The sequence below is a fragment of the Mus caroli genome, unplaced genomic scaffold (assembly GCF_978045245.1).
Source record: "Mus caroli unplaced genomic scaffold, Mus_caroli_1 scaffold_6, whole genome shotgun sequence".
Taxonomy (NCBI): domain Eukaryota; kingdom Metazoa; phylum Chordata; class Mammalia; order Rodentia; family Muridae; genus Mus; species Mus caroli.
In genome coordinates this window covers 92144302-92171751 of record NW_028227261.1, presented here as the reverse complement: position 1 = coordinate 92171751, position 27450 = coordinate 92144302, and the positions used below count along the sequence as shown (strand labels likewise).

The 27450-nt window shown below is 49.8% G+C and overlaps 1 protein-coding gene and 1 non-coding gene across 6 annotated transcripts in view; one reads left to right on the top strand and one right to left on the bottom strand.

The window, feature by feature from the left end:
• Nucleotides 1-20: 20 nt before the first annotated feature.
• Nucleotides 21-27450, top strand: part of Tmem268 (transmembrane protein 268) — a 31698-nt gene continuing 4268 nt past the window's right edge. Inside the window, exons 1-10 of one of the 5 annotated variants that reach the window (XM_029476255.2) lie at nt 8199-9652; nt 9754-9912; nt 10179-10262; nt 11706-11897; nt 14487-14596; nt 17327-17434; nt 18788-18937; nt 23100-23210; nt 25294-25374; nt 25659-25838. In XM_029476255.2, coding sequence (XP_029332115.1) covers nt 11789-11897; nt 14487-14596; nt 17327-17434; nt 18788-18937; nt 23100-23210; nt 25294-25374; nt 25659-25838 — 849 coding nt within the window. In that variant the 5' untranslated portion in view covers nt 8199-9652; nt 9754-9912; nt 10179-10262; nt 11706-11788. The other 4 variants (XM_029476254.2, XM_029476256.2, XM_021160522.3 and 1 more) reach the window with 4 other exon arrangements.
• LOC115031072 (U6 spliceosomal RNA) lies at nt 16520-16626 on the bottom strand. Its single transcript, XR_003836637.1, has one exon. It is a non-coding gene; the product is annotated as a U6 spliceosomal RNA (small nuclear RNA).

Sequence of the window (27450 nt, the reverse complement as noted above, 5' to 3'; positions counted from 1 at the left end):
CTATGAAAAAGTAGACAGTAGCTATTAGTAACTCCTATGAAGAAGCAGCCAGCCTTAGAGTACTCTATCCTGGATAATTTAGGACAGTCAATACAATATGCTTGTTCCGGCTGTTGTTAGTGTAACCTAACCCAAATCACTAGATGCTAGGACTTAACTTGTTACATGTTTATGGTGTGCTTATAATCATTTAAAAGTAAAAATTTGTCTTGTTCTTCACCCTCCTGGCTCCTCTTTTTGGTAATACAAAGTATATCTTGACCCAGATGTTGAGCAGAATTTCATCTAGGAGTCAACAGGTGTTGGATGTAAATGCATACCTTATTAGTAAATACTCAGGGTGTTCATTTGGGAATGAAGTTGCTTGTGATTTTAACCCTCTGGTTTAGAAGCAGCAAGCAGCTAAAGAGCCTGTAGTCTGCCTTTTGTCTAGAGCAGTGGTTCTCATGACCCTTTGGGGAGTCACATATTAGATATTCTGCATATCAGATATTTATGAGTCCTAACAATAGCAAACTTAGAGTTATGAAGTAGCAGTCAGTAATTTTATGATTGGGTGGGGGTTGCCACAACATGAGGAACTGTATTAAAGGGTTGCAGCATTAGGAATGTTGAAAGCTATTGGCCTTAAGGACCCAGTGTCAGGCAGCCTTGGGCAAATGACCATGCCTCTCTGATGAGCAAAGTGAGTGATTTGTAACTTCACTGCCTAAGTATGAGATAGATACCTGGTGGCTCTCTGCAGGCTAACAGACTTTGTTTGGTTGCAGAGTAATTTGTGGTAGGTATAAAACGAAAGAACATTAGGGATTCTCCTTTTCCCTCAGCAGTTTGAGATAGTAGGCACATACTGTTTTCTGTGTCATAAGGTCCTTTGTTTTTAGGCCACTTCTGGTATCTGGTCACTATTGTGTTCCTGTGCCCCTCCTCTCCCCTTCCCTCCCCTCCCCTCTTTTTTAAATATTTGAAGCCCTCCAAGGTTTCCTGCCTCAGCTTTCCCTTTGTCCTGTTAAAAGACCTTGCTGGAGCAGCTTGGCAGGCTCAGCTGTGTATGTGGAGAAAGGTGGGCTACCACTTGATGAGGGTGGCAGTCCCTTGCTGGCACATGGCATGCTGCTTGGTTCTCTGTCTTTGCCCACAGTTTGGTTCTTGGTCCTTTACGTTTCTTTAGTGAGATCACTACCATGTCCTAGTACCACCATCCACAGTGGAGACCCACATTTCATTACTCCAGCTTACCTCTTTCAGATTGTCATGAAGTTGATTGGCCTTTTGTTCTCTCTGTATAGCCATGATGTCTCTCTTCCTAAATGTGTTCCAATACACCATTTTGTTTAAGACTTCAGTCTCTGTACAGCTAAGTGTAAGGCTTCTAACCTCCACCTTTTGTCACCTGTTGCTTCTCTGAAACTGGAGGGGCATGCAGCAGCACTGGTACTCACTGGTTTAGACCTGTGTGCTGTGGTACTGGGAATGACTAGGCAAATATTCACTGATCTACATCCTCAGCCTTGGTTTTGTTTTCAGACAGCATTTCACTGTATACCTTTGGGTGGCCTCAAACTCACAACCTCTTGGCTCTGTCTTCCCAGTGCTGGGATTAAAGGCCCGTGCCATCACTGTAAACCGAGCCTTCATATTTTTAACCTTGCTGCCCAGTTTGTTTAACCTGTATTATTAGAATTAATGGTCAGTTGAGAGGCAAAGGTGTATGTGAGCAGGCAAGGGTTTGGTGATTTCTGGGGAGAGGAACCTAAAGTGCTATGAAGCGTGCCTCGGAGAGAGATGATGTGTAGGTTGATGGTGTAGGTGGTTCAAGGGAGTTGGTGGCCTGTTCAGATGCTGCTGGGGAAGGGAATAAAGTAAGGTGAGACATGCTCTTCTGGGAGGAGGGGGTGGGTTCTGGAGGTCTTGTCAGTGGGAGTGCCGTTGCTCTAGGCTGAAATCCTGATTAATGTTCCCAGGCAATTTGTAGGTGTTCACATTTCTCCTAGGCCAGTGGAATCAAGGGTTGGGCCATGAGTGAGCTTGCTTGAAAGCACTAGGGTTTCTGTTGTGGGATACTGAGAAATTTACATCTGAAAGACTGACTGGTCAGCCACCAGAGACCCTTGAGTGCAGAGTGAACCCAAGATGCACACAGCTGAGCATTGTGTGGGATTTGTTCCCATTTGAGCATAAAAGGAAATGAAATTTGGGTGTATATGTATAGATGCACATGCATATAACCTGTGTTTTAAATCTCAAAAAAGAATGACTTCTGGAGAGAGACCTGGCTGGGCTTCAAAGGGAGAAGTTTGACATTATTCAGTACAAGGGTGTTTAGCAATGTCTTGCTCTTCATCCACTAGATGCTACTAGGAACACCTCAGTAGTGACAACCAAAAATGTCACTGGACATTGCCATAGCTCCTGGGTGCCAGAAGTGTCCCCAAATCAGAACTTCTGTTCTACAGTAACAAGAAAAGATGTATTAAAAATACATCAGAGCACTGCATATGGTGCCTGGAACATTCTAGGTGCTCCACAAATGTTTCCTGTGTCTGAAATACAACAAAGACCTACTTAAGAATTTGATACAAGTTGGGTGTCTTTGGGGCAGCTGTAGGACATGTGGTGAGTGGGTGATGAGGCTCATTCTTACCTCAGCACACAGTCTGCACCATTGCAGAGGTTGGAAGGAAAAGGTGAGATCAGCCAGTTCTTCCTAGCTTCACTCCTCAGATGGCACCTGGTCACTTGTCTCTCATTGATTCAACATGTCTGCAAGGGGAGGAGGGATCTATGCACAGTGAAGAAATACTTCTGCTATGGTTAATTTAGGAGCTTTTACATGGCAGCCAATGCATTAATGTTTGCATCTATATTAATTTACTAGTGAAACATATTTTTAAGACTTAAAATCTTCAAAATCAGTGTTGGAAACCAAGCTTTGGTCCTGTGGAAGAGCAGCAGCTAGTACACTTAACTGTTGAGCCATCTTTCCAGCCCCTCACCAGAATACCCCTTGGCAATTTTTACCAGATTTGAGGTGTGGGCATTGAGGAACCAGGCAAGGGTGTGTGGTAGAGCCAAGATTCTTAAGTGCCTTGTGTAGTCCTTGCCAAGCTTTCTGTATCTCTTGTTCTGTATCTTTTCTATGTGCATCCCTTCCCCCAAAAGTGATGTTCATTAGTTCCTCTGGGTAATTGTGAAAGGATTTCCCAATCACCTGTTGCAAACATGAGAACCTTCTGTTGATGCCCTATCTTAACCTTAATCAAAGCCTTCTGGTGGAAGACATAACATAGCTTACAGTCAGGTTGTGTAACAGCAATCTTAACAGTTCCCTGAATGGCCACTCTCACTTTGGATTGGTGATAACTCAAGAGAGATGAAGTAATTTACACTCCACATCCTAATCTCTGCGAGCAACTAGTCTGGAGGCTCACTTTTTTTTTTTTTTCCTTTTGAGGTCTTTAGATTCTGCAAGTTAGAGATGTGATCCCATCTCCATGCATGAGAAAATGCAGGCCTAGAGGCTTGCAGGATGTCAGAGGTCATGAAACAAGAAAGAGTCAGTTCTGAGCAGTATTGTGTGTTGCAAGCCAGAAGCTGCCAAGCTCCCAAGTGAAGCGTGCTTTGTATACTATTGTCTCCATTCACCTGCTCGTAGGCCAGGGAAACAAAGCCTGCAACAAACGTTCTGCACTTCTGGGCACATTGGACCTGTTGCCACTCAAGATGATTGATGGCACCAAAGCCAGCTGAAGCTTCCTTCCACAAATTGCAGCTTTTATGAGTTATATGTCATTTCTACCCTCCTCTCCTTTAGGAACAATGTGGCAGATGCCAAGAGTATTTTTTTTTTTTTCCTGTCAGTTTGCCTCCTATCACTTCAATGGCTCTGGAGTTCATGTAAAAGCTTATGTGCCACCAAGTAGTTTATTCTCTCTTTGTTCTTTGTTTCCTGCCTGTGCAAACAGGCAGACTGGGCACCGTCTTTATGAAAAGATTTGGCTAGTGTTTTCTGGGGAAGATGCTGGGCTAGAATATTGTGTCAATATTTGCTTCTCTGTCTCTTAATGTCAAGTGATTTTGGCTAGCTTCTGCATCAAGTGTGAACTTTAAGGATGTGTTTACTTTGTTGGGAGCAATAACTGACGGAGGTCACCCACCTCCAACCTTTTCTACTTGGAAATAACAAAAAAGTGGCAGCATTCTAGCCCAGTTGGCAACAGCTGCAGATAACACCAGAAAAGAAGCTGGGCTGCTAGTCCAGTGCCCACGAAGGGGCTGGGGCTGTCTTAGGATTTTAAGGATTTTGCTGTGAAGGGAGACCATAACTGACTTAGGGTTTTACTGCTGTGGACACCATGACCAAGGCAACTATTAGACAGCATTTACCCTAGACAGCATTTAACTGGGGCTTCAGATGGAGTGAGATTCAGAGGTTCAGTCCATTATCAAGGTGGGACATCGCTTTCAGGCAGGTATGGTGCTGGAGGAGCTGAGAGTTCTACATCTTGTTTCGAAGTCAAACAGGAGAAGCCTAGCTTCCAGGCAGCTAGGAAGTGTGTCTCACAGCCCATGCCCACAGTGTTACACCTACTCCAAGGCCACACCTCCAAATAGTGCCACTCCCTGGGCCAAACATACTCAAACCAGAACATTTAATTAGGTTTGGCTTACAGTTTCAGAGGTTCAGTCCATTATTGTCATGGAGGGAAACAGCAGCCTGTAGGCAGACTTAATGCCTACATTGAAGGAACTGAAAGTTCTGTATCTTTTTGGTTTGGTTTGATTTGGTTTGGTTTTTCAAGACAGGATTTCTCTGTATAGCCCTGGCTGTCCTGGAACTCACCTTGTAGACCAGGCTGGCCTCGAACTCAGAAATCCACCTGCCTCTGCCTCCCGAGTGCTGGGATTATAGGCGTGCGCCACTACCACCTGGCAAAAGTTCTGTATCTTGATCCTCAGGCAGCAGGGAGAGACTGTCACTGTGTAGTCTGAGCATAGGAGACCTTTCTCAAGGCCACATCTCCTAACAGTGCCACTGCCTCTGGGCCGAGCATTCAAAGGTGAATCTACGGAGGCTGTACCTATTCAAACCACCACAGGCTGCTTGCCGCCTTCCATATTTTAAGGATGAAAAGAGACCCACATACTAGCTGAATCCTCTGCGCAGCCATACAGTTACTGTCTTGTGGCCTCACTCCATTTGTCTGTTACCTGTCCCTGGCACTTAGCATTCTGCACCTTGAGTACCCCGGGGAGATTGTTGCCTTTCCTGACAGGTACCAAGGAGTTTGACTCAGTTTTCTGACAGATGGTATGTTGTTTGCCTCCCAGAACACTTGGCAAGGACAACAGCTCTGTGTCTAGTTCTGTGCTCTCACCTGCTGTCATATCACATCTCATAGTGGAGTTTACCAGGTCACGCCACTTCCAAGAGTTGAACAGATATGGAGCCACTAGCGGTGGCACCTTTTATAATAAATAAGTTTTTGAATAGTTTGTGTATTAATGCATTAATACTAATTTAAGGTGTTGATATACATACTGTCTCCATGTCTGCAGTAATAGTAACTTAGATTGCATAAGTTAGGAGACAGCCTTAGAGGGATGAAGTTCAGTTATTCAAGCACAGATAATAGTGGCAGAGTTGCATTTGAATGTGTGACTCTCAGACTTGTGAGCCAGAGCTGCTGTGTGATCTGATCAGTTTGTTCAGCCCATGGCAAGAAAGCTAGAAAGTCAGTGAATGTAACTGGAAGCCCAGTTAGCTCTTCAGGTGCTCTCTGAAGCTCCCTCCAATCCCATCTGCTGCTGCCGCATTTCTGGAAATTCTGTCCATTCTGGGGAGAATTCTTTTACTTCATCCATGTATTACGATGTGTTTTAACAAAAGACTGTGGGTTGGGCACTGGGTAGCTATGTAATGGCCTTAGGACTTGAAGTTTGTGCTGTCAGGGAAAGAATGAGCCAGTGGTCATAATAGGAATAACTGTAGGTTGAATGGGAATCAGTGAGGAAGAAAGCCCTTGGCCTAGGGCAGGACAGGGCTCTCAGAAGTAGGGCCTTGTCACCAAAGACCCAAAAATGGGCCGGTCAGGTGATGAGGACAGGTTTGGCACTGATCTTCCAGATGAACAGGGAAGACCTAAGGCAAACACTGGGACCTGGAAGTGAAAGAATGGAGGGCAGGAGGAAGTGAGAGGTGCTCTATTTATGGAGCTTGGGGTTTGGAGAGAGGGCAGTGACTCATCGGGGTAGGCTGCAGGTGGTGCACATCGAAATGCCCACAAACGCCCGAGACTCCCATCAAGCAGTCACTACTAAAGTCAGCTCTGCAGTCTGTTTCCCTGGTTGTAATGTCCTTGAATTTCATGGTCTTCCCTCCCCCACCCCCGCCCCTCTCCCAGGATTTCAGGTATGCAAACACTTGTGTTGCTCCAAGGGTGCACCTTGCTTGTCAGAACACTAAGTACTCAACGTTTCCCCCTTGAAGTCTCCCACATCAGCAGGTGTCCCTGACTTTCCTGAATGAGCTGCCCAAGCACACAGGCAGCTACGTAGTGCACTAGTGCAGCTCTGTCCACAGCTTCCCAAGTTCTGTTTGTGTACCTGTAGGAGGCTGGTGTGTCGACCTAAAACTGCTGGAGCGAGGAGAGTGAAGACAGGCTGGTGGGAAGGCAGTAGGGCATCTCTGTTGACATAGAGGAGGGTTGCTTCACAGGCAAGGTTGGGGGCGGGGCGGGGCTAGGCCACAGCTTGTTGCTGTTTCCTTTTCAATAGCCTGGTCAGCATTTAGAAGTCTCAGCACCCTTGGGTCTTTTGTTCCCAGGCCTCCAAATTACTGTTAGCAAGTTGATCAAACTACACAGGAGGCTCCCATGAACTGTTTTCTACTGCCCAGGGCAAGGCTGGCACAGAGCAGGTACTCAGTGCTGATTTGCTCACAGGTAAGTTCATTTTCTGTAGCCTGCCACCTTGATCCTCATTTGTCCCTGTGGGCACCTCCATGGGATATGCTAATTTGGGTTTTCAATTCATTCTTGCTGCCTGGAAACATCCTGCAGGCACATGTAAGTCCTGTGGTCTGGAAGTCCTCAAGAGTTGTTAAAAAGAAGAAATGTGTGTCTCTCTGTGTGTGCAAGACCACTTGTAGAGACAAGGGCAGTGGCTTGTACTGCCCTACTCCTTCCTGTAAGCAAGGGTGGGAACCACCTGTGCATTCATCGATCCCCTGAAAAAGAAACCAGGCTGTTGGTGCAGCAACCAAGTGCCCACCGTCTTTGTTGAAAGACAATGTTTGGTGGCTAATAGGATATAAACACGTACTCCAAAGAAAAGTACATGTGGTTAGCCAGGTCTGCTGTTGTCAGAACAACCCACCAAGGTGAACCCACGACTAGTGATTTACTTGGAAAAAGAAGCAGGCCATCGCAGGTCCTCTTAAATCTCAAGGAGTGGGGTGAGCAAGTGTGTTTGAACACCTCACATTATTTCGTAAAGATCTCACACAATTTCACAGCACAGTCTCAACTATAGATTTTTAAAGAAAACGCAGATACAAAGTGGAGACTACACCGACGCTTTCAATACTGAACACCGTTTTTCATTAAAAACAAGCCTGGAAGAAACTTCTGGTCCCGAGTGTGCCTCATGCATCGGATCCCATGACTTTGTCACTCGGGACAGGCCTCCCCGCCCCGCTCCTTCACTGCAGGGACGAGCTCAGATCTCATGCACGTGGCGGGCGCAGGGCCCCTACCGGCGCCCTGGGGGAGCGTGGCTGATGAAACGCTCCGGGCTCGGCCCCAGAGACGCTCCCGCCGTAGGGCGACTTGGCAGAGACCGGCTGGGGCGGCGCGCCCCAAAAAGGGCGCGCGGGGACGGCGGAGGCGGCGGCGCCGGGACGCCGCGGCGTACAAGGGGCATGGAACCTCCGACCCTGCGCGGCCCGGGCGGCAGCGCTGCGGTGAGTGTGCGCGAGCCGTGCGCGTGCCCGCGCGTCCGCGCTCCCGCGCTCGGGGGTTGGGACCGCGGGGCCTGCGTGCGCGTCCCTCCGCTCAGGCTCGAGTGACCTCTTCCCGCCCCACGCGTCAGGCGTGGGATCTGCGGGGCAGGGCGGGTGATTTCTGGGGTGAAGGAACCCCAAGGCCAGAGGGCAGAGATCGGGGAGCCTGCTGCCCAAGGCCGAGGCCAGGTACGGTGGGAGACGCCGGGCCGGGCCGCGCCGAGCCGGCTTTCTGTTTTGGCTCCCTCCGGGTTTGCTCCCTGACCTTGGATAGTCAGCTTTCTCTTCCGGGGCTTAATGTTCTCATCATTGAAATGGGGCGTTTGAACTCCTTGTCTAGCCAGGTTTTTTTGCCCTAAACTTTTGGGGGACTGCTGCTTCTCTGATGTGTTGGACTTGCATTGTAATTAATGAAGCTGAGTTAGAAGAAGGAAATCCTTTTTTTTTTTTTTTCTTTCCTTTCAGGATATGTTAGGGGCTCAGATGTTGGTGAGGCTGGCAGGCACTGTGCAGAGATGAGACCTCTTGGGGGCTTGAGTCCGCACAGCCCGCAACTGGAAAATCTGGTTGCAATGTGGGTTCCCAGAGGGACTCGGTCGGCAGTCACTTGCTCCCTCTGTGCTTTGCTTACCATGGTGTGGGGCTCCCTTACTTGTGTGCTGAAGATTGGAGCAGGGCTGAGGAGGTGGTAAATGGTTAGCATTTGCCATTGGGGTCCTGCCTGCACCCTCATGGCCCTGTAGCCTCGGTACTTGGATGAAAATGTACACGGGGAGCCCTGGACCCATCCTGACCTCTGGGTCGAGTCCATTCAGTTCTGTGTGGCTCCTTCCAGTCTCCTCCTTGGTGAAGCCTACGAACATCTAGGCAGCCCATTTAGGCAGCCCAACTTCGTCCTCCACTGAAGTTGCTCCCCTTTGCTGCCTGTTTCCTCCTCATCTCTCTGGCAGTTCTGAGTGTGTTTTCCCCAGTGGATGGTGATCCCTGCAGGGGAGGGCTGAGCAAACGCTTCATGCTCCACTCCTGGTTTTACAGTCCAGGGGCTGGCCCTGGAAGGTTCTCAGGGAATGTTTGTGGCATAGGTTGATGACAGCTACCTTCTCTCATTAATCAACCTTTTCCCAAGTGCGGATCTCGTGAACATGGAACCCATAGTGCAATCCTAAGTGTCTGTCCTTGTCTCCGCTCCAGGAAATGGAGGCAGAGAGAAGTCTTGTTACCTTGCTCAAGGCTACCCAGGTGGGAAGTGGTTGGGCTGGGCAGGTTACTTTTAGCTAACACACACGAACTTGGGTGTGTGACTGGAGTCTGCTGATTGGGTCTCTGTGGGCAGCTGAGGGGGCTGATGTGGGTGCTGTGATTTCTGCCCCCAACACAATGCTTCATTGTGGCATTTTGCAACCAGTGGATCCTTCTGTGCAGCCCCGGGCTTGAGCAACTCCAGCCTGTGTCAGCTCCTCCCAGCCTTTTCAACACTCCAGTGTTGTGAGGTTTCACTGAGAGGGCCTGAGTCCTCGGCCAGGAGTACAGATGTCAAGGTTGGGTTTGCCTTGCGGCCTAGCAGTTGCTCAGAGGCAGCAGAGGGGTGCATCCTTGTGGCCATTGTGTCTCTTGGGTCTATAGAAGGAGCAGGTGCACTAAGGCAGGCTGGTAAGTACTCCTTTGTTTGAGACCACTGTTGTGAGTTGGGCTGAGCATGAGCCGCAAGGAGACTCAGGCTGACTGGACTTGGTTTCTATATCACTGCCTAGGAATTGTGGTTTCTTCTGATCCACTCGAAGATGATTTCATGAATTAGCTGGACAGGAAGCCAGCCCAAGCGTGGGTGCTAAGGGCTGAGACCCTGGAGGCACGTGTACTAAAATCCTTCTCTGGACTCTTTGGCTGATAGCCACTCAGCTTTGGAGAGAGTATGTCTTGACCACGAAACAGGAAACCCATGTTGAGGAGAGGACGGAATCTGGGCTGTGGGCAGAGTAAGGGGAACACTGCCATTGTAGACGCTCCTGCCTCCTTATCTGGCTTTTTATAGGGGCACCTTGGGGTAGAACTTGGGGAACCAGGCTTGGGCAGCAAGTGCATTTTACCTGCGGATCCATCCCCCCCCCCCCCCCCCCCCGACGGCAGATCCTTCTGTTCTAAACAGGAGTCCCCTCCCCCCATTTTCATTTTGCAGGGCATCCCAGCCTTGTGCAGCTGTGCCTGTTGAAATCTGGAGAGAAACAGTGAAGAAGCCAGAAGGTTCAGTTCCTCCCTGAAGGTCAGTGGGCAATGGGGCTTGGGGGGCCAGTTTGGATTCAAGTAGGTGTGTGTCATCTGTATGCTTCCTGCCTTCCCCAGTGTCAACCTTCCTTGGTAGCATATGAATGATCTAGCGGACTTTTCTCAGGACTGGTGTGCCCTTCGTGGCATTTGATAGGACATGATCTTTCTTGGGACGCGTGTCTCAGCAGTTGGTGACTCAGGAGGTCAGCAAGGAAGCCCCCATAAAGGAGCATCCCCACTTTGGCTGATGATAATGGCTAAAGGCAATGCCTGTGGTGGATGCTGGCAGCACTGGCCACGCCTCTGGGACCCTGCAGAGCTAACTGCAAAGCCAGGGCTTGCTCTCCTTCTCAGATGAGCATTGAACTGCCAAGGTTTCCCTGCTGGAAACCTCTGACCACCTGGAAGCCCCAGCGAGCAAACCCCTGCTTCAGTGAAAGCGGCTGTCTGTAAGTGGTCACACCAGGAGAAACTTTCTTTTTAGGAGGCAGTGTTTACCTGGTAGCTTACACCTGTCTGAAACTCACTGTGTATCATAGGCTGGCATTAAATGTTTGATCCAGTTGCCCTGCCTCGGGCACTCCTCAGCGCTGGGACTATCAGCATATGTCATGAGGCTGGACTGAGAGTGTTTTGTTTTGTCTTTGAGACAGGGTCTCACTGTGTAGCCCTGGCTTGCCTGGAGCTCACTATGTTGACCAGGCTGGTAAACTCACATAGATCTGCCTCTGCCTCTGGAGTGCTGGCCTTGAAGGATTTAAAGAGCTAATACACACGGAGTGTGATATATGTTCACCATGGCCTTCCTGTGATTTTGATTCCTGTGTCCATTGATTCTTGGTAGTGGGCCTCTGTGGGTAGGCCTGATAGATTTGAAGAAGCCTATTCGAAGTTCAGAGGATGAGTGATATATCCAAGTTTACACAAGTAGGAGGCCGTAGGGCCACAGTGTGAATGAACCCTGAACATGGACTTCACCCCTTTAGAGAACTGGAATGTAGTCAGACTGTCTGCTAGTTCTCCTCTTCATGCTTGTCAGGACTTTTTGTGTGCAATCTGTGTTTCCTGTTCCCTGGTTTCGGTTTGTACATCTTGCAGAGCCTTGTACATGTAAACAGAGCTGTATATATGTGAACAGGCCTTCCCATAACGAACATAATACCTGTCCCAGGCTTGTTTGCCTGGGCATCTCAGGAAGGAATTGGGGGTGTCTGGTGTGGCTGAGCTGGAGAAGACCCTATGCTGGCTAGTAGGGAAATTCTCAGCAGAGGCCAGAGGAAGGTTTTAGTTCCTTCTTCTTCCTCCGAGAAGTTTCCTCAGTAAGATCGGAAAGTCAGCATTTAGACTTTTATGGTCCTCCCTGGCCTTTAGCAACTCTGGCCTCCGGGAAGGCCAGGAAGCCAAGGACTCAACTTCTTTCTTTTGTTGTTCTTCATAGGCAAGTGGAGGTGAGACGCTGCCCCAGCATGAACTGCATCCCCAGAAACAGGAAGTAGAAGCTAGAGCAGCTGTCTGTCTGCCATGGCTTGTGAGCCTCCCACAGATCCTGGTGGGGCAGCTGGTCCCCTGCCCACCTCTACCCTGGGCTGCAACACCCTGCCTCAGGGGAACCCTCCTGGCTGGGGGCAAGGTAAGGCCATAACTGACTCCCAGCCTTTCCTTCTCACCGAGTGCCGTTCTGTGCTGAACTCCAACACTTTGTAACTGGGGTCTCTGTGTAGCTGGGTGACTTTGGCATTCAGCTCGAGGTCACTCTCTATCATTTCTACCGTGTTCTCCCCGTCACCACCTCCTGACATCACCCTGAGCTTGACTGCCACTGCCTAGCTCCGTTTTCTCTCCTACCCACCAGAGAACCTTTTCCAGATGTGTAGCTTGCTGGTGCATTCTGCCTCAGGGCTTCCCACTGGGCATGGCATGAAGATCTACCATTCATTCACCAGGCCAGCCCTGGCGCCCCCTGCTGCCTTGTTGTTTGTTCTTTGTAGGACATTCTGTCTCAGGACCTTTGCACATGATGATCTTTTTCTCTTCTCTTCTCTTCTCTTCTCTTCTCTTCTCTTCTCTTCTCTTCTCTTCTCTTCTCTTCTCTTCTCTTCTCTTCTCTTCTCTTCTCTTCTCTTCTCTCCTCTCCTCTCCTCTCCTCTCCTCTCCTCTCCTCTCCTCTCCTCTCCTCTCCTCTCCTCTCCTCTCCTCTCCTCTCCTCTCCTCTTTTTCTTCCTCTTTCTTCCTCTTCCTCTTCCTCTTCCTCTTCCTCTTCCTCTTCCTCTCCTCTTCCTCTCCTCTTCCTCTCCTCTTCCTCTCCTCTTCCTCTTCCTCTCCTCTTCCTCTTCCTCTTCCTCTCCTCCCCTCCCCTCCCCTCCCCTCCCCTCCCCTCCCCTCCCCTCCCCTCCCCTCCCCTCCCCTCTCCTCCTGGGGGAGGTTCATCCTGTGTGGCGGGTGAGGGCACCAGGGGGAGACCCCACTGAATGATGGCTGTGTTTTGGGCACTGTCTCTTCCTCTTGTGGCAATATCCCCCTACCCTCAAGTCAACCTAAATTTTTTTGCTTTGCAGAGGCTCAGCTGCTGTTTCCTTGTGAACAGCATCTACCTCTTAGGACTCTCAGAGCAAACACATAGTGAGGCTCCAGCCCTTGAATGAGGGTCTCTCTTGTTAGCTGCCTTTGTTTCTTTTCTGCCCACCCCCTTTCATGTGGGCAGTCTTCAGCTAAGTCTAGGGAAGGGAGGGTAAAAGGTTTAGTAGTGTAGTCTTATCAGGACTTTGGAGCTCTAAACCAGCTTGCTTTCAAGTTCTGACCTCACTGGAGCAAGTAATTCACCTGCTTTAAGGTGGCATCCAGGCTGCCATCTGCATGGTCCACAGTCTCCTGCGGTGGCTGTGACCCTCTGTAGGAAAGGACACAGTTGACCTTCCAAGTTTACCTTGTTAGGAAAGGACTGGGTCACAGTTTATCCCTCAAGAACTGTCCTGTGTTTATTCTGTATACCACACTCCTTTAAGAAAGAGAGAGGAGAGGCCAAAATTGAAAGCTCCTTTGGACAGGACCTAGAGTTTACGGAATGGATGGAATCCTTAAGATTGTAGGTGCCCTCCCCTCCTGACCCAAGGTATGAGAAGGAAGACTATCAATGTTGAGGATTAGAGCCCTATCATATTAATCTGTTTTATGTGTCGAACATATGCAAGGCACTAAGCCAGCTCAGGCAACCCTGTGATGAAAAGACCAGTGTGGAAATATGGCCCAAATGCAGGCTTGATGAAAGAATTGAACAGTTGCACGTGCGCCTACACACACACACACACACACACACACACACACACACTCATTCTTGACATGTGCGAATGAGGCACTGGGGGGCCAAGGTTAATGTTTGAGTGTGTTGGAGGGCTGTACATGGATTCAGAGGATGCTTGACTGTCAACACAGGCTTGAAGGCCACCGTAGCATCTCTGCAATTCTGCAGTCAGAAGTCTAACTTTGCTCTCCCTGAGCTCACAGTGGAGGCCATAGAGGACCCTGCTCCTCTCTGGGAGCCCATCTAGACAAGGCTCTTTGTCCTTCCCCTTCCCAGTAGTTCAGACTACGGAGTACTAAGTACTAAGTTCAAGTACTTGGCTTGTGGCCAAGTCTAGCCAAGGTGTAGCTGCCAATGCCCTTCCTCCTTTTAAGGACCATTGTGATTCCATCAGCCCGAGTGGGTAATGAAGGCGGCTGTTCCTGCTTGAGGCCAGCTGATCTGTGCCCTGCTTACTGCTCTATATCCTGGCCAGCAGCATAGTCTGGGGATGAAGGAGTGGCCATCTGGGGGCTGATGTCCATGGTAACTATTTAAGTCTGATATCTGGCACTTTGCTGGGATTTAAATTATTCAGCTGAATTTCCCGCTCAGAGCTTGACTGAACAGCTACCTCACCCCTAATGGAATTGGTTGTTCAGCCTCTGTTTACATATGCCTTGTGACATGGAACTCAGGGCCACCCATTCTTTGTGGGATGCCTTTCTGTCCTGGGAAGCTATAAATTGTATAGTTAGGTCATCTGATCCTCAGTTTTGCTTCTTGGGGGCTCCCCAGTCAAGCTAAGTCCTCAGGGGTTAGGAACAGCTACCAAGTTCCTCATCAGGAGAGGGTGCTTCCAGCCTGGGGTAGATGCTTTCCATTCTGAACCTCTGCAGAGGTATTCGTGCGTGGCCCACTGATGCTCTGGTCTGCTTGCAGAGCTACACAATGGCCAGGTCCTCACAGTCCTCCGGATCCACAATACCTGTGCACCCATCTCCTTTGACCTGGGAGCTGCAGAAGAGCAACTGCAGGCCTGGGGCATTCAGGTGAGTTCTGGCTGACTGAGTCTTTGTTTTACTCTCTGTCAACCGGGCCATCTGTCCATCCATCAATCTCTTCACAAACATTTCCTTAACTCTTTACCTGCTCTGGCCTGGGCCATAGGAAATGACTAGAACTATTCTTTCTTCCTAGTGTGTTAACTCAGAATGTATGTGTTGAGGGTGGCCACTCTGTCTAAGCCCTGAGCTGGCTGAACTTTGCAGGGGTGAGCAGGACCCAGTGCCAGTGCCCAGCAGGAGCCAGACGTGGCTCAGGTGACAGGGTCAGCCAGATGTGGATGCTACAGTAGATTGCCACACACAGGTGGCATAGGAGGGAGTTTTGAACTTCCCTGTGGTGGGTGGTCACAAAAACTTCATGGAAGACTAGACCCTGACAGGGTTGTTGAAGGATGAATTCAAGTATGCTGGGTGGGAGGAAGGCATTGTAAGGGAGGGAACAGCATTTGTGAAAGTTCATGGAACTTACCACATGATGGATGTGGTACCTTCAAACAGTGAATTCAGGCCTGAAGTCCACAGACCCACTGTGTGGAGATGGATCCAGGCTTGTTGCTCGCTGCCTGTGCAACTTTAGGCAGGAGGCTCAAGTTCTCTGTGCTCGTCTGCAAGAGAGGCTGATGTTCATGTCAGGGCTTCCATCGGGATTACTTGTGTGATACCAAGGAGCATCTGCAGATATTCTGGGATGCCATGGGCTCTCAGTGACCCACAGCACTTACTATTGGTGTGGAGGGCAACGGTGTGGCTCTCTCCCCAGAGCCCTTGAGGTTTTCACAGGACTAGCCAGGAAATCGCAGTCAGGCTCACACGCAGCCCAAAGCTCTCCGAGTTTAACATACTGCTATTGAAAGAAGACTTTGCAGACAGCACTGAGCCCCGTGCTCCAGACAAGCTGGCTGTGCTCCACCTCCTCTTCCCTTCTCTCTCTCCCTGCTCTCTTTCTTCCCGTCCTTTCTCGTGCGGTGTATGCATGTGTATGTATTTATACTTGCATGCCTGCGCATGTGGAGGTTGATGTGTCTTCCTGGTTTGTTCTCCAGCTTGTTTATTGACAACAGGGTCTGTCACTGAACATGGAGCTTGCTGGTCTACCTACATTGGCTGCCAGGCATTTCCCCAAAAGCACCAAGCTAACACAGATGCTAGCAATCCAAACTTCTGTCCTCATGCTTGGGCAGCAGATCCACACACTGAACTATCTCCTGAAACCCCACCGCTTTCTTAGATTATTGTCTTGATTATTGAAGAGCTTGTGTGTCTATTGTTATATGTTCTTAGATGATTTTTCTGCTTTGGGGGAATCATACTTATGATGATGATTGTTCTCATGTATATGTTGGTGTGTGTGTGTGTGTGTGTGTGTGTGTGTGCCAGGATTGTGTGTGTGTGTGCCAGGATTGTATGTGTGTGTGCCAGGATTCATGTACGGAAGGCAGAAGACAACTTTGTGAAGTCTGATCTTTCCCTCTACCTTCTTCTGGATTCTGAGGAATGAACTTGGGTCATCAGGTTCACATCTCTGGCAAGCCCCTTTGCCCCCAGTTCACTGAGGTGTCCCGTGTTGAGATGGAAGAGGTGTTCCATGTTGAGATGGAATTTTTTTTTTTTTTTAACAAGAGCACAAATCTACTTTTATTTATTTACTCTCCATTAGTTGAAATCCGGGGTGGATACAGCATCACACGGATTCTGTGTCCGTGTGTGGCCTTTGCAGGAAGGTTGCTTCGGAATTTGGCACGAACCATACCGCTGTCTCCGTGGGCCCGGGTTACTTTTCCCCAGATCGCTCTGGTTTTGTTTGGTTTGCCTCCAGGAGTCACTGTATTGTTTTTTGCTTTATACACATAAGCACATCTCTTGCCTAAGTAGAACTCCATTTCATCTTGGGCATAAATGCCTTCAATAAAAAATATGGGATGCTTCATGAATTTGCGTGTCATCCTTGCTCAGGGGCCATGCTAATCTTCTCTGTATCGTTCCAATTTTAATATATGTGATGCCAAAGCGAGCACGAGATGGAATTCTTAAGTGGCTCCTACCCTTTGGTTGGCTCCTGTAGGGCTAGTGTGCTCTGAACAGACACTGGTTTGGACAGGAAGGTCTGTGCCCTCAGCACTTGGGACTCTGCAGAGTGTCAGATGGCAGCAGTGACAGAGGGTAGTAGTGGCACTGACAGAGGGCCGAGTGTGAGCAGAGTATCAGAGGGTGGCACTGACAGAGGGCCGAGCTCCTGGTGCACACTGTGCTTCTCTCTCTGCTGAGGACCCCCCCCCCCTCCCCACACACACACCGAAAATGCACCCTGCCCGATGGTGCACACACCTCTGACTTTGGAGAAGAGGAACCAAGGTTAAGGGCAGAGGTCACTTGGCCCAAGCCGCTCAGTACTTGAATGACATGACCAGAGTTTGGTTCAGGGCCTGTGCCTTGCCCAAGGCTGCCCCATGCTTGTTGGCAGGTTCTGAGAGTCAGGCTCTGTAGTTCCTCTGCAGGTTGCTCTGGCTTTCAGGTTGCCCCTTCCTGCAGTTAGACCTACCCTAGGGCTCCCAATCTGTGCTCCGAGCCTCTTCTTCTGCCCTCTAAGGTGCCTCACCTATGCCTTCTCCTCCTCCCGTGGGCTGTCCTGCGATCTGGAGATGCCATGCTTGCCATGGGAAGGAGATAGGGGGTGGTTGTCCTGTAACTGATGACCTCTCATCCTGCATGGCCTAGGTCCCTGCTGAGCAGTACAGGAACTTGGCTGAGAGTGCCCTTTTGGAACCTCAAGTGAGGAGGTACATCATCTATAACTCCAGGCCCATGAGGCTGGCCTTTGCTGTGGTAAGTGGCTTCCCCTTGGCCTCAGCCACACCAAATTCAGCAGTGTGTCTGGAGACACACACTGGGATGAGGAACCCCGTTGCCCAGGCAAGCCGAGTACCATGGATTTGGTACAGGATGGGAGTTGAGATTGGGAATCTATAGAACAGCAGACTCCCGACTCAGTGTTTGTCCTTGGCCAAAACTTTCCCTTCTGGGATTTGGTTTTTCTTTGTTCACGGCTAGGTGTTTCCTGTATTTATAGTGTGCATACACACAAATGCACGCATGTACCTGTGTGTGCACATGCTGAGAAACATATAGCTATGCCTACATCTCCACACACAGAGACATGCGCGTTTGTGGCCAGTGTGTGAACCAGGCTACCCAGCTGCTGCTGCTGAACCCTTAAGCACACTGATCTCTGCTTCTGGCTTCAAGGTCACATGGCCTAGCTGACCCCACCTTTCAGAAGAAGGGGAAGAGGGAGTCAGTTTTTAACAACTCCCTAAAAAGTACTGGGCTTTACCCTGTTAGCCCTGGAACAGCCCTGAGGGGTGGGCATGGTTATTCCCAGTTTACAGATGGGGAAACTGAGGTTTAGAGAGGTGCCATAGCTTATCCCAAGCCATGTTCCCAGGCAAGGATCACTGTGGGGCTTACACACAGAGTTCTTTCCAGAGTGTCCTGCCCCTTTTGTGTTTCATTTGAAATTGGGGTGAGGAGGGCTTAGGACTGACTGACCTCGCTATCAAACTTGAGGGCTCACAACCTTTACCCCAGCGCCGGCTCAGCCAGCCATCTTCAATAGGCCGACTAAAAGAACCAGTTAAAAATGGAATGCAGAAAAGGGAGATTTAGTCAACGTGGCCTCACTGGAAAGAGCGACACAGAGACTCAGCAAACACTCCAGAGGTCCTGAAGGGAGAGCAGAGTTTAAGCACACAGCCACGGCCAAGCACTTCTAAGCAGCCAGGTCAAGATGTGGCCCCGCCCACCACTTTCCCACCATCCTCTGGGCTCCAGTCTCATCCTGGAAGGTAGCCTGGCAAGTCATTAGAGCTGTGTGACATTTCCCATCATGAGATTCCCAGCGGAGTTCCCATTTCTTGGAGTCTGTAGTTTCAGCAGCCTGAGAGACACAAGTGTCTCTTTAGAATATCTTCATTTCTGCCAGGCCTGTTACAACCTGTTGTCAAGATTCACCCAATAAGCAGTGAATAGGAGCCATCCCAGGGTCCGCATGGTTTCCTCCAGGCCCCTGGGAGGCTGTTTGACCCCCGCAGTGGCAGGGATATCTGACAGGGTGCCCATGAGTGGAGCTGCTGCTCCTGACAGCTCCATGCCTTCTACAGCTCTCCTTGTCTTCTACAGGTGTTCTACGTGTTGGTGTGGGCCAACATCTACTCCACCAGCCAAATGTTTGCCCTGGGCAACCAGTGGGCAGGCGTGCTGCTTGCGACCCTGGCTGCTGTCAGCCTGACCCTGACCCTTGTGCTGGTCTTTGAGAGGCAGCAGAGGAAGGTGAGGCGTCCGGGGCCCTGTCTGTCCCCTCCTTAGGGCTGGGTGGTCTGATACTTTCTTTGTTCTAACTCAGCAGCTCCTTCAACTCCCCTCATGACTGCAGACCCATAACTAAGAGAAACATGAAGCTTAATCCTTTGTTGTACATTTTTTGCTCTTTTACACACACACACACACACACCCTTTCCATAAATGCAAAGCTTACTGGCTTGTGCCCCCATGCTCTTTCTCCCCTCCTCTGCCTTCTTCTTTCCTCCCCTGTTGCCCTGAAAGGTCACTCTGTCTCCCTTTAATGCTTTCAGTTCACTATCTGATGACCTCATGGCTTCTGTGGCTTGCTCACTGGGGCCATTGCGTGTGGTGTACAAAGCCACTTGCTCCTTGGCCAAGGAGCAAAGGCTCTTTGTTCTCTTCTTTATTTTCTTACTCAGTCACTGCAGATTTTTGTTGTTCGTGTTTTTTTTTTTCTTCCTGGCTGCCAGCTGTTTTGAGAGCAGTTCCCAGTAGACAGCATTCCTGCCAGGATTCTAGCTAGCCGAGCTCCCTCGCACACCTCTCCCTGGAGCTGCACAAAAATGTGTGATTGCCAGGGAGAGAAGGTTACAGCTCACCTCACTGTAGTACCTTGCCTGGAGATGAGGGTTGGGGAGATGCTGTTGTTTCTCCTGGGGAAGGTAGGTGCTTTACCCACAACAAGGCCTCAGTTCACTCTCAGTAGCCACCTGAGATGCAGGCAGTGAGCTTAGAGAGTTAGGGAACTTGTCCTAGATCTCACTGTAAGGGAAGAGCCAAGGTTCAGAGCCACACATATGACCCCCCAATCACCTTTAGAGAGGAGATACCTGCCTCCCAGTTCCCTGTGTCACTCACTCACTCACTCACTCACTCACTCACTCACTCACTCACTCACTCACAGGTTAGTGCCTGAATATGCCTGTGCTGTGTATCAAAACTTTTCACGGGAAGTGGATTATCAAAGGCTTTCCATGGTAACACCTTGTGACTCTGACCAGAGGCCTTTACAGATAAGGGGCAGGGCTTCATAAAGGCTCTGGGAGCAGCCCCCAGTTCACTGCTGCTAAGTGACCAGGCTAGAGCTCAAGCTTTGACTGGTTAGATTCCAGGTAACCTTCTTAGCACCCAGTGTGTGGCATCTGGCGCTGCTATTATGAATATACACTTAATTCCTTGAAATGCTGTGGTTAGGAATCCAGCGTGAGTGTCCCTGGGCCAGAAACTGGGAGGGCTCCTGTGAGTGTATTTGCTCCTCTTTAAGGACCCCCGTGCTTGTGTGACTTCACTGGGGTATGGCAAGGCCCTTTCTCTCTCCCTAGTCTAAGGTCAACTGAGTAGCTTCTGTTTAACAGTGCATTCTCAGGTTCCGGGAAGTGGTTCACATATCTTGTATTATTTTGCCTAGCTCAGGATGCAGTCTTTGGGTACCCGCAGAAGCGTCTCTGTCCCTGTGTTCTGAGTCCCTGGACCACTGCTTGCCGTTCTGAAGTCCTTAGCAGGTGCTCCGCTTCTGCTTGGCTTGGCTTCATGTCGCCAAACTCCATTTCATGCCTATGTTCACAGGGACAAATTGGGACTTTATGGCTTAATCATTCTGAAAGGATCTCTGTTGGGCTTTGCTTCGAGTCTGACAAGATAATGCTACCCCTGGGCTCTCTCCAGGCCTTTGTAACCCTTGTGCTTGGCCTGGAAAAATAAATTGAGCCTCTGGCTCCTGCTGGGAGATACTTCTTTTGAGAAGAGGAGAAAGCAAGCCATCAACCTAAAGAGGAAGAAGTGAGGAGAGCTGCTGGCAGGTGTGTCACAACGCTGCCATGACTCTCCAAGTCCAGGGCTGGCTGCTGGCTGCATGGCCTTCTTTCCACCCCTTCTGCTCCTATGCAGCTGTACTGTGAAGCCAGGGAGTGCCAGGTTGAGGTGCTAGACACAGTCACAGAGAAGGACCTGCTCTCTGCTCATGGGTACAGGTAAGGGCCTCAGGTGCAGAGCCTGGAAAGAGTTCTCCAGGCTCTTGGGTCACTCGAATCCCTGCCTGCCAGGACGCTCTCTTCCTGGGACTGAGCTCCATTCTCTGAGCACCCATTGTGTGCTCTGTGCTTAGGGCCCGAAGCCCCCTGATATCTGTCAGCTCTGCAGCCTAGGGCGAGCAGGGTTGCATCTCTTCTGAACCTCAGTTTCCTCATCTGAAAAGAGCTTGATAAATCTGGCTCTATCGTAGGATAGTCGTGAGGGTTAAAGGAGGGGAGCATTCATGCTCGGACTTGGCGTAGCATAAATGCTCAGTCAGTTGTAATTGTTACTGTTGTTGATGTCATCTGCCAGTAAGAATAGCTCAGAGAGGTTCAGGAACTAACCTGGGCTGCACATCTCCCCTCAGCTCTTCCTTTAGACCCCAGTTCACAGTCTCAAGCCCCTGAGATTTCTTTCTTTGTTTTCTACAGGGTATTTAACTTAAATCAGACTGGCCTCAAACTCAGATCCACCTGCCTCTGCTTCCCGAGGGCTGGGATTCATGGTACATACCTGGTCCCAGGGATTCCTTATCAGTATCCTACAGACCTGTCCTTCCTGATAGTGCCCCTCACGGGATTAGTAACCCTGCGTCACTTAGCACCTGGAAGAGCCTCAAGATCTCTTGCTCTCTCTCTATGATTTTTTTTACCCTCACGTGGTGAGGGACTAGCTTTTCTCAGGAACAAGAAGGAGAGTGGTGCAAGAGCCAAGACTGCCTCAGGCCCATCCAGAGTGCAACACATCGCGCAACACATGGCGTCCCTTGTGTGTGGCCAAGGTGACACAGAGGAAAATATGACATTTCAGTCCAGGTTTCCTGTCACAGTGACACTCGTGGCCGGCCAGCATGTATGGAGTGTCCACCCCTGAGGGGTGCGCATGCAGTGGCTCATTTTGGCATTAAGGCTCCTAAGTCAAGGGGAGTTTCCATCTCTGCTTTAGGATGAGAACGTAGAGGCAGGTGTCAAGAGAGGGTGACACGGGCAGTAGGGTCAGCGTCAGGGTCAGGGTCAGAAACTGAGCTCTCAGTGAGTCACTTTCTGACCAGATGAGCAAGACTCACCAGAATGCTAGTCATAGACAATGGAAGCCATTCAGTGCACTGTGACCCGTTGTGAACCCCAGCTCTATACCCCGGTGTGCAGTGTGGACTTAAAGGACATGGTAGAAAATTCTAGATAGATTTCCTACTTCATTCACGTCCAGTGATCTTTTTCTATGCCCAGGCAGACCAGAGAACATGCCCTTGGCCTATAAATTTTTTTCATGGGCCAATTGTATGCCAGCAACACTGACCCTCTTTCAGTGAGTGCCAGCATTGTCTGTCACCATGTGACCCTACAAAGGCACCTCTGCACATTTCCAGTTATCCTTTGGGGGGCCTGCTGCTTTGGGGAGCCCTTGGCTCCGACTAGTCGTGTAGTTGCCTTTGACGGCCCTTTGAGGGTCTCTTCTTCAGGCCATTGCTCTGAGTCCTGTCACAGCTCTCCTTAACCCTCTCTGGTGTCCTTAACATCTGCAGCAGACTTGACATTGGCTGCTCTGGGTGGGAGCAGAAGGAAACAGCTTCTCTGAGGGCCAGGTGCTGTGCTAAGAGCTTTAGGAGTGGGCCTGCTAGCATATGGCTTTATAGAACATGCCTCATTCATGGCTTGCTGAAGGCTGAAGCCAGGGGAATCTTAATTTTGAGTTCCTGTCTCAAAACAGAGAAAGGAGAAAAAAGTAGGTGTGTTGGTAACAGAGCTGTTTTTTTCCACACAGACTAGACTATCCCTTAACTTCCCTAAGTCATTAGGATTTCGTCCTAGCCCAGGGCTAAAGACTTCCTTCACAGCTAAGTGAGTTCTCTCCTCATTCCCAGGAGGCAGGGGTGTGCTCTCCCCCCCACCCCCTTAATCTGCAACCTAAGATTGCAAGACTCAATGGAGAGGCACAGGTACTACAGCCAGGAGGCAACAGAGCTGAGCTTGGGCTTAAGCGCTCTCACACTGAATTTACCATAGGGGAAAAGAGAGTTGCCTTGAGCTTGAAGGTTGACTTGCGGCCTCTGGGAGAAGGGCAGCTGTGGTGCTTATGGCTGAGGAACTCCTTGGCGTCTTGGAGGTCAGCCCTGGGCCTGGCACTTGTCTTTTAGGCCAACACTAACACAGACCTGAGGCTGGTGGCCGCCAATGGAGCCCTTCTGCGACACCGTGTGCTGCTGGGGGTGACAGACACAGTGGAGGGATGCCAGAGTGTGATCCAGGTACCGTGTCTCAGAGTGTGACCTCTCCTGCTGGCCTGCTTGCAGGTGGCCTTGTGTTCTCCTGGCCTGCCCTGTGGGGTCCAGTGTCTGCTGTGCTGCTGTAAGTGTCTCCCTCTCTTCTCTGTTCACCATCTCCCTGAGGATTCCTCCTCTGTGCTGTATCCTGAGATTGGGCACTGTAGGAATCAAAGTTCCTGTGCAATCGATCTTGCACCACCCATAGGATGGCAGGCACACAGTGGCCTTAAAGGGGCAGTGAGAGCTCATGGTGGCCCAGGGCTGTACACCAAATGACATGGGAGGAGAGATGAGCCTGGAGAGGTTGGTGTGATGCTAAGGCCTCATGTGTCTGGCTCAGTAGTTTTCTCACTCCCTAAAGCATTCGGGGGATCTTAAAGTAGGACATCATTCATGGGACATGGCTGAGGCTGGATTTGATCCTGGCTGCCTCTGCTCAGGGCTTCAGTGTTAAGTACTCAGTGCAGTTGAGTGTCTTATCTATAGTCCCCGTGAGATCTCACCTCCCTTCTTGTGTGGCATGGGTACATATTATTCTTAGTCTACAACTGGAGATAGCAAGGCTTAGGGAAGGAAAACAATCTACATAGCCAGGAAGTAGAGTTGGGTTGTAGCTCAGGCTATGTCTCTTTGGCATGTGTATGCTTCACTGGTCATAACCCTTTCCTTCAGGGGACACCCAGGGATGCCCAGTGTGTGCCTGCACTGGGGAACTAGAAGCTGTGCCTTCTACACATCTGGCAGACATTTGCTGAGAGCATCCACATGCCAGACACTGTTCTCTGGGTAGAACTGGGGCAGAGGATGACACACAGGTCTTTGCTCTGTGGAGCTGATCACACCTGGGATAGCTAGTGTGGCTTGTAAAGTTATCTTTCCTGAGATACTGGCACAGGGTTCCAGGCAGTTCAAATAGAACATTTGTATCTCTTGAGCCTACGGCTCCTTCCTAGTGTCCTCTTTCAGCACATAGGAGGGACCCTGGGATGTAGTTGAATTTGTGGTTGTTTGATGACTAATGGAGGGACATGGCTTTTCAGACAGTGGTTTCTTTTCATCTTCACAATGACATCTTGGAGTGAGATGCTGCAATGCCTGGAGGTCTTTCAGAATCCCCAGGGGTGCTGGGTGATGTGCAGGGCAAGGAAAGAAGAGCAGTCAGCAGGGGTGGGCATGGAGCAAGTTGCTAAAGCAGGATGGCAGAGAGTTCCCATCTCCTGTCCATGTGAGATTTTTTTTTTTATTAACAATAAAAGACTTAAAAAGTCATGTGAACAGATCCTTGAGGAGGTGACCTGGTGGAAGAGACTGTGACCTTCGGTTTCGGGGTCAGTCGCCCTGAGCGGGGGAGCAAGGTGGTGATTGCAGTTGTTAGACTCAGAATTTGACTTTTCTGCAGACCTTGATTCTCATGTGTGTGGCATCCTCAAGGCGCCTCACTGGTCATGGAAGGTTTTGGTCTAGTAAGAATAATCTGTCTTGGGGGCTGCTGAGGCTGAGGTGGAGGGAGAGGTTGGGGGTATGGACCAGGGTGCCTTTCTTACCTGAGTCCTTCCACTGAGAACACTGACAACCTGAAACCTAGCACTGGTTGGTGGAGATTTCCTTTGTGAGGACTTTTCTCCTTTGTATATTTGGGTTTAGGACAGAATGGTACTTATACTATTGAGGGTGAAGGTGCTATTCCCATGCCCCAATAGTCATGTGATGGCCAAGGGGGTTTGGAGTCTGTCGGGGATGCTCTGTGGGAGGTGGGGCCCAGCCATTTTTGTCCATGGTTGGACATACTCTGAATTTACTTGCAGAGCCATTTTTCTGGGTTGACCATGTGGCTCAGTGGTAGTGTACACACCTGGCCTTCTGTCCCGGGTTTGATTTCCGGCACCACCAGTTTTTCCCCCTCCCAGACATACATAGGAGCCGTAGTAACACCGTTCCTGTTCCTTCTGGACAGCAGGTGTGTCATGTGGTTATTGAGAGGTAGATGAGGACTGGGGGGGGGGAGCTTGGAGACAGACTTGGGGTCGGAAGCTCAAGGTCAGGCCTCTGCTGCTTCTCCCCACAGCTCTGGTTTGTCTACTTCGATCTGGAGAACTGTGTACAGTTTTTGTCCAACCATGTTCAAGAGATGAAGAGGAGCCAAGAGGTAAGACAGCCGCCAGCTCCTTTCCCAGGGCCAGCCATTCCCTGGAATCTCAACCTCCTGAGGTCAGGGTTATGGTGGCACCCTGCTCCTGGCAGGCCAGAGCCCGTGGCTGCAGGCAGGGTTTGCCCCCTGACCTTCAGCAGTTGCTGGGACCCTGCTTCCCTGTGGGGAAGAGTGTGATCTCACTTCACTGGTGTGCTCACTGAGGTCAGTGTCTAGCTCTCTGGCTGGTCAAAGCCTGCCAGACTTAGAACACAGCTGTGCCCCCTTTGTTTCCTTTCTAGTCCTTGCTGAGAAGCAGATTAAGTCAGCTGTGTGTTGTCATGGAGACTGGAGTGAGCCCTGTGGTGGAAGGGCCTGAGGATTTGGAGGATGCTCCCCTCCTGCCCAGCACTCCTGGTCCTCAGGAGAGACCACTCACACAGACTGAACTCTATCAGCTTGTTCCAGAGGCTGAGCCAGAGGTAATGGTGCTGCGGCAGTCAGTGAGGTCTTCCCTTGTGGGCCCCCGTGGGCCCCCATGTGGTTGTGGTCCAGGGATGGCTCAGATTTTAGGCTCTGGGGTTATAGCTTCTCTGAATTACTAGAGACCTTTCAAATCTTGTAGCTCAAGGTTATCTTTCTTCTCTGTCTCCTCCTCTTCCTCCTTCTCCTTCTCCTCTTCCTCTCCCTCCTCCTCCTCTTCCTCTTCCTCCCCCTTCTTTTTCTCCTCCTCCTTCTCTTCCTCCTCTTCCTTCTGTTGCCATTGTTCACTCCAACACTTTCTATTTTTTTTAAAATTCTGACACTTTCCTTTTTGAGACAGAGTTTTCCAAGTAGCCCAGAGGGTAAAACCATAAACCTTCCAGCTGCCAGGAGGGCAGGCTTCATCTTTACACCAGCACTTTAAGACATAGTTAAGGGAACTACTTTTGTATCTACTGGGACTTCTGGTTGCATTTTTAGTACCTTGGCCATTCGTTTTGATAGCTACACTGTAAGGATCGTTGCATGTTGATGAACTGTAATCTACCATCGATTTGGATGAATACTGAACTTTTAATGTCTGTTGCTGGACATTGCCTGTAATGCCAACACACATGAGCTGGAAGTAGGAGAATTGCAGGTCTAAGGCCAGTCTGGACTACACAGGGAGACCCTGTCTCAAAGAAAAAAGATCCTGTTGATCAACTACCAATTACATGTTCATGTTCTCATCTGATTATCCAACATATCCAACATGTATGCATGCAGCCATCCATCCATCTATTCATCAGCACCCATACATCCATCCATACATCCATACATCTCTATCATCATCCATCCGTCATCCACAGACCCGCCTACTTAAATCCTAGTCACCATTTGGATCTATGTGAATACTTTCAGTTCTGGCTTCACCAGCCCCACAGCCCCTGCCAGGATCTGCTCTTGGGCTGCATGTGGGGTCTGGCTTCTTGCTGGCAGACCTGTAAACTATGAGGACAGAACCATTCAGTAGGAGTGCCCTCACGTAACATTTGGAGCTTTGAGGATCACTTGCATTTTCCTTCCATTCTGGGGCTGGGAGTCTGGGGCTTCACAGTAGGAGTATTTAAGAGAAAAAATAATGGCAGTATCAGTCTCCTCACGTTTTCTTTTCAGAGCAGAAAAGACTGATAAGGCCTCGTGCTTTATTCAGGCAACTACGTGTCTGGCTTGACATGCAATAACCCATTAAATATGGGCTTTTCACATTATTCTTTACAATTTGCCCAAACCCATAGAAACACAATTTCTCATCAAGTGTGTGCGTGCACATGCATGCATGTTTTGAAAGTAGCTTATCAGTTAGCTAGAGAAAATATAACCTCTACTCAAACCTCAATGTGGGCAGCTGGATCATCTGTGTCTGGAAGAGCCCAGTCTGTGACAGATGTAAAGTCAGAACAACCGCTCACATTTTTAAGGATTTTTATCTTGGAAAGCATTCTTGAGCATGTCCCTGAAGTCTGCTTCACCTTTTCTTCTTGGATGGGGAGAGTGACACTTGCCCAGGCTCCAGCACAAAGGAGAAGATAGGGGAGTTGAGTGTAGAAGCCTCCTGTGTAGTCTCAG